This window comes from Scomber japonicus, chromosome 5 (genome assembly GCF_027409825.1).
Source record: "Scomber japonicus isolate fScoJap1 chromosome 5, fScoJap1.pri, whole genome shotgun sequence".
In the NCBI taxonomy this organism is placed as follows: Eukaryota; Metazoa; Chordata; class Actinopteri; order Scombriformes; family Scombridae; genus Scomber; species Scomber japonicus.
In genome coordinates, this window is record NC_070582.1 from 2,612,063 (window position 1) to 2,622,062 (window position 10,000).

Below are 10,000 nucleotides of genomic sequence, written 5' to 3' on the forward strand. Positions count from 1 at the left end.
ATCTGAGGAGTTAAGGTCAGACAGCTGGTGTGTGGTGTGTGTGTGTGTGTGTGTGTGTGTGTGTGTGTGTGTGTGTGGTGTGTGTCTGTGTGTGTGTGAGTGAGTGTGTGTGTGTGTGTGAGTGTGTGTGTCTGTGTGTGTGTGTGTGTCTGTGTGTGTGTCTCTCTGTGTGTGTCTGTGTGTGTGAGTGTGTGTGTGTGTGTGTGTGTGTGTGTGTGTGAGTGTGTGTCTGTGTGTGTGTGTGTGAGTCTGTGTGTGTGTATCTGTGTGTGTGTGTCTCTGTGTGTGTGTGTGTGTGTGTGTGTGTGTGTGTGTCTTTATGTGTCTGTGTGTCTCTGTGTGTGTGTGTGTGTGTGTGTGTGTGTGTGTATCTGGTGTGTGTATCTGTGAGTGTGTGTGTGTCTGAGTGTGTGTGTGTGTGTGAGTGTGTGTGTATCTGGTGCGTGTATCTGTGTGTGTGTGAGTGTGTGTGTCTGTGTGTGTATCTGTGAGTGTCTCTGTGTGTGTGTGTGTGTGTGTGTGTGTGTGTGTGTGTGTGTGTGTGTGTGTGTGTGTGTGTGTGTGTGTGTTTAGCAGATTGTAATACAAGCAGCTGACAAACGGAGGCAGTAGAGGATCAGGTTTGGGAGGAAGTGAAATGAAAAAGTAAAAGAAGTAAAAGAAGAAGTTAGAAAAGAAATAACTGACATTTTAATTTTAATGTAATAATTTAATTTAAGTTTTATCCCAATATTATATAAAAGCATTTAATACAAGAGGCAGTTCTGTTTCTTCCATCTTTTCTTTCTGTCTTCTTTTCCTTCCTTCCTTCCTTCCTTCCTCCCTTCCTTCCTTCATTCCTCCCTTCCTTCCTTCTTTCCATATTTCCATCCTGTCTTCTTTTCCTACTTCCTTCCTTCCTTCCTTCCTTCCTTCCTCCCTTCCTTCCTTCCTTCCATATTTCCATCCTGTCTTCTTTTCTTTCCTTCCTTCCTTCCTCCCTTCCTCCCTCCCTTCCTTTCATATTTCCATCCTGTCTTCTTTTCCTTCCTTCCTTCCTTCCTTCCTCCCTTCCTTCCTTCATTCCTCCCTTCCTTCCTTCTTTCCATATTTCCATCCTGTCTTCTTTTCCTACTTCCTTCCTTCCTTCCTCCCTCCCTTCCTTCCATATTTCCATCCTGTCTTCTTTTCCTTCCTTCCTTCCTTCCTTCCTCCCTTCCTTCCTTCCTTCCATATTTCCATCCTGTCTTCTTTTCTTTCCTTCCTTCCTTCCTTCCTTCCTTCCTTCTTTCCATATCCATCCTGTCTTCTTTTCCTACTTGCTTCCTTCCTTTCTTCCTTCCTTCCTTCCTTCCTTCCTCCCTCCCTCCCTTCCTTCCTCCCTTCCTTCCTTCTTTCCATATTTCCATCCTGTCTTCTTTTCCTACTTCCTTCCTTCCTTCCTTCCTTCCTTCCTTCCTTCCTCCCTCCCTTCCTTCCATATTTCCATCCTGTCTTCTTTTCCTTCCTTCCTTCCTTCCTCCCTCCCTTCCTTCCTTCATTCCTCCCTTCCTTCCTTCTTTCCATATTTCCATCCTGTCTTCTTTTCCTACTTCCTTCCTTCCTTCCTCCCTTCCTTCCTCCCTTCCTTCCTTCCTTCCATATTTCCATCCTGTCTTCTTTTCTTTCCTTCCTTCCTTCCTTCCTTCCTTCTTTCCATATTTCCATCCTGTCTTCTTTTCCTACTTGCTTCCTTCCTTTCTTCCTTCCTTCCTTCCTTCCTTCCTCCCTCCCTTCCTTCCTTCCTCCCTTCCTTCCTTCTTTCCATATTTCCATCCTGTCTTCTTTTCCTACTTCCTTCCTTCCTTCCTTCCTTCCTCCCTTCCTTCCATATTTCCATCCTGTCTTCTTTAAATAAATGACATGAATTAATGTTTTAATGTTTTTTTTCTTTTCAACAAACAGCGGAAAGAAAATGACCTCCAGCCGGAAGCATCATCTGAAGGTGAGAACAGCTCCTGATTTATTGTTTGAATGTTTATTAACTTAACCTGTTGTCCTCGAGTCAAGGAAGGAAGGAGGGAAGGAGGAGGAAGGAAAGGAGGGAGGAAAGAAGGAAGGAAGGGAAGGAAGGAGGGAGGGAGGAAGGAAAGGAGGGAGGAAAGGAAGAAGGGAAGGAATGAGAGAATGAAGGAGGAAGTAAGGGAAGGACGGTAGGAGGGAGGGAGGGAGGGAGGGAGGGAGAAAGGAAAAGAGGAAGGGAAGGAAGGACAGAAGGAAGAAGAGAATGAAGGAGGAAGGGAGGAAGGAAAGGAAGGAAGGAAGAAGGGGAGGAAGGAGAGATTGAAGGAGGGAGGGAGGAAGGAAAGGAAGGAAGGAAGGAAGAAGGGAAGGAAGGAGAGATTGAAGGAGGGAGGGAGGAAGGAAAGGAAGGAAGGAAGAAGGGAAGGAAGGAGAGAATGAAGGAGGAAGGAAGGGAAGGACGGTAGGAGGGAGGGAGGGAGGGAGAAAGGAAAAGAGGAAGGGAAGGAAGGACAGAAGGAAGGAGAGAATAAATGAAGGAGGGAGGGAGGAAGGAAAGGAGGAAGAAGGGAAGGAAGGAGGGAGGAAGGAGAGAATGAAGGACGGGAAGGAAGGTAGGAGGGAGGGAGAAAGGAAAAGAGGAAGGAAAGGGAGGAATGAGAGAATGAAGGAGGGAGGAAGGAAGGAAAGGGAGGAAGGAAGAAGGGAATGGAAGGAAAGAAGGACAGAGGAAAGGAGGAAGAAGGAAGGAACACAGGGAGGAAAGAAAGAAGGGAAGGAAGGACAGAAGAAAGGAGAGAATGAAGGAGAGAGGAAGGAAAGGAAAGAAGGAAAGGGAGGAAGGAAGAAGGGAAGGAAAGAAGGACAGAGGAAAGGAGGAGGAAGGAAGGAATGGAGGAAGGAAAGAAGGAAGGCAAGGAAGGACAGAAGAAAGGAGAGAATGAAGGAGAGAGGAAGGAAAGGAAAGAAAGAAGAAGGGAAGGAAGGAGGGAGGAAGGAGAGAATGAAGGAGAGAAGGAGGAAGGAAAGGAAGGAAGAAGGGAAGGAAGGAGGGAGGAAGGAGAGAATGAAGGAGGAAGGAAGGGAAGAAGGACAGAGGAAAGAAGGAAGAGAGGAAGGTAGGGGGGAGGAAAGAAAGAGAGAAGGAGGGAGGAAGGACAGAAGGCAGGGAGGAAGGAAGGAAGGAAGGACAGAAGGAAGGGAGGAAAGAAAGAAAGGAAGGGAGGAAAGAAGGAACGTTAAAACCTAAAAACTCTTACTATCGTTGCTTTTCAGAGTTTGATGCTTCAGATCGCCGCCGGCTGGATCGAGGAGGAGAAGAAAGAACTGGTGGCAGCGAAGGAAGCTTACATGGCTGAGACCTGCCCCAAACCCGACCTCCACGGAGACCAGGCCGCACTCATGGTGAGAACATCGGATTAACGGGAGATATGAGTTACGATAAGATATGAGAAAGATACGATATGAGTTACGATAAGATATGAAAAAGATATGAGTTACGATAAAATATGAGAAAGATAGGATATAAGTTACGATAAGATATGAGAAAGATACGATATGAGTTACAATAAGATATGAAAAAGATATGAGTTACGATAAAATATGAGAAAGATAGGATATAAGTTACGATAAGATATGAGAAAGATACAATATAAGTTACGATAAGATATGAGAAAGATATGAGTTACGATAAGATATGAGAAAGATACGATATAAGTTACGATAAGATATGAGAAAGATACGATATAGGTTACGATAAATATATGAGAAAGATACGATATAAGTTACGATAAGATATGAGAAGGACAAGATATAAGTTACGATAAGATATGAGAAAGATACGATATAAGTTACGATAAGATATGAGAAAGATACGATATAAGTTACGATTAGATATGAGAAAGATAAGATATGATACGATATAAGTTACGATACGATATAAATTACGATAAGATATGAGAAAGATACGATATGAGTTACGATAAGATATGAGAAAGATACGATATAAGTTACGATAAGATATGAGAAAGATAAGATACGATACGATATAAGTTACGATCCGATATAAATTACGATAAGATATGAGAAAGATACGATATGAGTTTTGATAAGATATGAGAAAGATACAATATAAGTTACGATAAGATATGAGAAGGACAAGATATAAGTTACAATAAGATATGAGTTAAGATAAGATACAATACGATATAAGTTACGATACGATATAAATTACGATAAGATATGAGAAAGATACGATATGAGTTACGATAAGATATGAGAAAAATACGATATAAGTTACGATAAGATATAAGTTACGATAAGATATGAGTTAAGATAAGATACAATACGATATAAGTTACGATATAAATTACGATAAGATATGAGAAAGATACGATATAAGTTACGATAAGATATGAGTTAAGATAAGATACAATACGATATAAGTTACGATACAATATAAATTACGATAAGATATGAGAAAGATACGATATGAGTTACGATAAGATATGAGAAAGATACAATATAAGTTACGATAAGATATAAGTTACGATAAGATATGAGAAAGATACGATATAAGTTACGATAAGATATGAGAAAGATAAGATACGATAAGATAAAAGTTACGATAAGATATGAGTTAAGATAAGATGCGATAAAAGTTACAATAAGATATGAGTTAAGATAACATACAATATAAGTTACGATAAGATATGAGAAAGATACGATATAAGTTACGATAAAATATGAGTTAAGATAAGATATGAGTTACGATAAGATATAAATTACGATAAGTTACGATAAGATATGACAAAGATAAGATACAATGTAAGTTATAAAATATAAGTTACGATAAGATATGAGAAAGAAAAGATGAAATATAAGATAAGATAAGATACAAAACGATAAAATAAGATATAATGCGATAAGATATAAATACGATACAATAAGATATGGTAATATACGATACGATAAGAAAAATACGATCAGATATGATACAGTAAGATACGATAAGAAAATAAGATACAATATGATGCGATACGATATAGGCTAAGATGCGATAAAATTCAATCAGATATAATATACGATACAATAAGATATACGATATGAAACTATAAAATAAGATAAGGTGATAAAATGCGAAAAAAGATAAGATATAAGCTACGATATAAGATACAAAAAGATGCGATAATATTAGATAAATATAAGCTACGACACGATACGATAAGATATACGATACGAAACTATAAGATAAGATTATGAGATACGATAAGATATAAGATACAATATCATACTGTAATAATAGAAAGAGCATCAATATAAAAAAAAAGAACAATAAATAATAAGTAAATACACAAGCAATAGAAGTAAAAAAAAATATAGTAAAAAAATAGTAACATTATGTACAAGAGTAATATTAGTGTCAAGTTTATATTTTATTGTCTTCGGGTGAAAAAATGTGAAATATTCAATGCTGCTAAAACTTTAACTGAATTATGAGTTTCTCAGCATATGAACAATTAAAGTCTTTGTAAAGTCAGAATAAATATGTGTTCTGAGTTTGACATACCACAGAAAAGTGTGTTGTTAACCACCCTGCCAAATTTGAATGATTAAAAAAAATTGCCAAATATATGAAATTAGGCTTCAAAGTTGTGTAAAAATCAGCCTCTTTCTCTGCTCCCAAACGCTGAAGCCCCGCCCCCTACCAAGTGTCACCTGTCAATCAAAGTCACCACCTCTACCAGAAACATGGATGCTACGCCTGAGAGCTTTCTGCTGCTAACTCGGCTGCTAGCTCGACGGCTAACTTGGCGGTTAGCTCGGCTGCTAGCTCGCCAGCTAACTTGGCTGCTAGCTCGACAGCTAGCTCGGAGGCTAACTCAGCTAACTGGCTACCTGTAGACTGTAGTAGTAGTAGTGTGTGCTGAATGTATTTATACCTCTACAGCAGCAGGGGCGGGTTTATGCTAATCACTAAATCCTGAACACAGAAATTATGACTTATGACCTATTTAATGTGTTTAGAAGAAAATGTATGAATTCACTTTACACAGTCTTTAAATGTGTTCAGACTCAGTTTCTGTATTATATTTATTTAATATTTAATATTTATATTTCTATATTAAAAAAGCTGCATTTCTTTCTAACATCAGGACACAACTTGGACACGTTTGTTTTGTGTTTATTTTGATGCAGGAATATAAAAAATACATTCAACAAGGTTTTTTTATATTTTATTGTAGGATATGAGCTCTGTTTGTATGTGACAAATAAACAGCTGATTAAAGTGTTTGTTTATATGTAAACAGGAAATCTGCAAGAAGATCGGTCAAGCTCTCGACAAGATCGATGAGGCGAGGTACGACTGTGAGTCCAAAGTGAAGAAGAGCGACAAAGAGGTGAGTCTGTGTTTGAAACTATAAACACTGATTAGGACTATTTTAATTCTACGTTATATTTCTACCTCCAACTGTATTACAGTAAAGTACTAGTACCTCTAACTGTACTACAGTAAAGTACTAGTACCTCTAACTGTACTACAGTAAAATACTAGTACCTCTAACTGTACTACAGTAAAGTACTAGTACCTCTAACTGTACTACAGTAAAGTACTAGTACCTCTAACTGTACTACAATAAAGTATAAGTACCTCAAACTGTACTACAGTAAAATACTAGTACCTCAAACTGTACTACAGTAAAGTACTAGTACTATAATAATTGTATCAGACTTTCATGGTGGGGTGATCTGTGTCTTGTTTTCATCTTTTACTAAAAAACAAACATTTTAAGTTAAACATTTGATTCAGTTCTTTCCTAATCCTTGACTTTGCTCACTAGAGCTGCAACTAATGATTATTTTATTTATTAATTACTTTTTCTTCTCACATTCGGAGGAGACGTCTATTTTTCTCAGTTCCTCATCGATGGTTTTATCCTTGGTGTCGTTTTTAAATGTTTCATCAACACATCGAAAAGCTTCGACCTGCAAATATCTGATGATCAAAATAGATGCACATTGACTTTCTGCCCATCAACTATTGATTATCAGACTGATGATGGATGGATAGATAGATAGATGGATAGATGGATGGATGGATGGATGGATGGATGGATGGATGGATGGTCTAAAATCTGTTATAAAAACACATGATCTGATAAAGTGCAGGATAAAATTAAAACCATTGTACCAGTTAAAGTGCAAATTAAGAATAAAGTGCAGTACAACCGCTCCATGTTTGAATACGCCCGAATAAAAAGTCTTCTAAAAGTATCTGGAGAACATTTTCTGAGACTTTACAGACAAAATCAATCATGTAGCCTTCAGTTGATAACATAAAGCAACATGTGAGATACTTCTGATACGAACCCAGCTCGATAGGGAAAAGGGAAAGCAACACACACAACCGATGGGAATGGTTGTAAAGTTAAAGCGGTATGTATTATAGTAAATTAGGACAATGTGCAAATCAATATCAAAACCAACAGAAAAGGGCTGCCAGTTGCTGATAAATCAATAACCAAATATAACAAAAAGAGGACTCCTTACAAATGAAATGGAGCTAACTGTCTCGTTAGCTGGTTATCTGGGTAACCAAAACACATATTATCATACGGACTACTACTACTACTACTAAACTGCTGAGGTGTCTGCCAGCGTCTGGCGGGCACACCGGGCTTTTAAAGCTGTCGCTCGCTGATTGGAGATGTGCCGCACCAATTAGCCTCATCCACCAGCCGCCAAGGGTCTGCTTCACTGGTCCACTGCAAACAGCGGAGCGGAACACACACACAGAGGAAGGGGAGTAGGCATGGGCCGGTATGAGATTCTGACGGTGTGATAACCTTAGGTAAAAATATCACGGTTTCACGGTATTATGATTACAGCTATAAAATGTGATATTTTGAAATGTCAGTAGCCTATTTAAAAACAAAAAAAAAGATTTTTTTCCCCATTGAACAGTCTTTTATTTTTAGTAAATATGTATTTAAAATAAATAATAATAAAAAATAACTGAATTATTTCTAAATAAATAATGAAAAAAATAAGTGCAGTCCTTTTAACTGAGGCTAAACCTGCAGCTCAAGTCACAACATAAATGAATTATTTTTAGTGAAAAAAAAAAACACAAAATGCAAATAAATGCAATCACTGAATCTGTGGCTCAAGATCAGAACATAAATAATTGAAAAAACTAAAAACACATGTAAGATAAATATAAATAAATAAATGCAGACAGGAGCTTAAAACTGAATCTCAACAGGTTTTGGAGACTTGCTCACTATCGTATTGGATGTATTTCCTCCTCGCGCTGCTACTGTCCGTTACCTTCTTTCTCCAAGCCGCGGCCGTCTGTCTTTTTACGGTAGCCGAAGTATAAATACAGCCGACTTGGTGTTTTTAGACGGGGGGAAAGTTCGGGGGGCTCGCCTCCTTCAGCCATCATACAGCCTGCAGAGCTACCTGCTTCTAACAGCAAGCGGAGGAGTATGGGAGGGGTTGTACTTCACGCTGCAGCTGCACCTGACCTGAGCGACCTCCACTCTCTCTCTGACCAGACGTCACATTAAAAAAAACCTGCTCATACCCACAGACTGTATCATACCCACAGACTGTATCATACCCCCAGACTGTATCATACCACAGGAACGATATGACGGAAAATTTGAGTGGTTTTGAAACCGTGACTTTTTCAAACCGTGGTATACCTTGAAACCAGTAACCGGCCCATGCCTAAAGGGGAGAAACCATGCAAACGGCCTAGGGCCGTAACACTTCTACCCTTTATGGTGTTACTGTAAGAGAAATAAATCATCATGTGTAATCTGTGTGCTGATGTTTCTCTCTCTCTTTCTCTCTCTTTCTCTGTGTGTGTTTGACCAGATTGAGGATCTGAAGCTGAAGGTTGTTGAGTTGGCCGGAGTGAAGAAGCCGGCTCTGAAGAAGGTCCGTATGTCAGCTGACGCCATGCTGCAGGCTCTGCTGGGTGGAAAACACAAAGTCACCATGGATCTGAGGTCCAACCTGAAGCAGGTCAAGAAGGAGGTCAAAGAGGAGGTGAGTGTTTAGGGTTGGAGGATCCTCAGAGCTGCTGCTGCTCAGCACCGACGCTCAAAGCTGCCATTAAGCTTCACTAGTTAGTTTAACTCTTTACAGACGGTTCCTTCCTTCCTTCCTTCTTGTCTTCTTTTCCTTCCTTCCTTCCTTCTTTCCTTCCTTCCTTCTTGTCTTCTTTTCCTTCCTTCCTTCCTTCCTTCCTTCCTTCTTGTCTTCTTTTCCTTCCTTCCTTCCTTCTTTCCTTCCTTCCATATTTCAATCCTGTCTTCTTTTCCTGCTTCCTTCCTTCCTTCCTTCCTTCTTGTCTTCTTTTCCTTCCTTCTTTCCTTCCTTCCTTCCTTCCTTCCTTCTTGTCTTCTTTTCCTTCCTTCCTTCCTTCTTTCCTTCCTTCCTTCTTGTCTTCTTTTCCTTCCTTCCTTCCTTCCTTCCTTCCTTCCTTCCTTCTTGTCTTCTCTTCCTTCCTTCCTTCCTTCCTTCCTTCTTTTTAATAATCCGGCCCACATCAGGCTGCTTTACATATTGATCATACTCTGTCTCTTAATTAGTCTAAACCCAAAATCACATTCATATATTAACTAATAGATGTTTTATTAAACCTTAGACATTCATAGATCACTGGTTATAGAATGTGAAGAATACAACAACATGTTTTAATATACAAAATGTGTATCAGCTGCACAAACAATGTTAAAAAGTGATGCATTTTATTTCTATGTTAATATACCGTGGGTCACAATAGGAAAGGCAGCTTTATTAGTTAGTTTATTTCCAACATGATAAAATAGTGAAACAAAACAAATAGACAGTGGCTTACGGCAAAATAGAAATTATAGAAAAAAAAAAAACAGAAATAGAAATTTAGTTCATATTTTCTACATATTTAACTCATGTGAAATAGTCAGTTATAACCACAGACTGTATAAAAGAAATGGACGTAACATCCGTGACGTCATCCACTGCT

General features: G+C 38.7%; 1 protein-coding gene across 1 annotated transcript in view; it reads left to right on the forward strand.

The window, feature by feature from the left end:
• The window catches only part of LOC128358988 (troponin I, fast skeletal muscle-like), a 14,482-nt gene that overhangs the window by 3,670 nt on the left and 812 nt on the right, over positions 1–10,000 (forward strand). The window contains exons 2-5 of the mRNA XM_053319393.1: positions 1,924–1,963; positions 3,256–3,384; positions 6,291–6,380; positions 8,866–9,039. Of these exons, the coding sequence (XP_053175368.1) occupies positions 1,924–1,963; positions 3,256–3,384; positions 6,291–6,380; positions 8,866–9,039 (433 nt within the window). The remainder of the gene's footprint in view (positions 1–1,923; positions 1,964–3,255; positions 3,385–6,290; positions 6,381–8,865; positions 9,040–10,000) is intronic.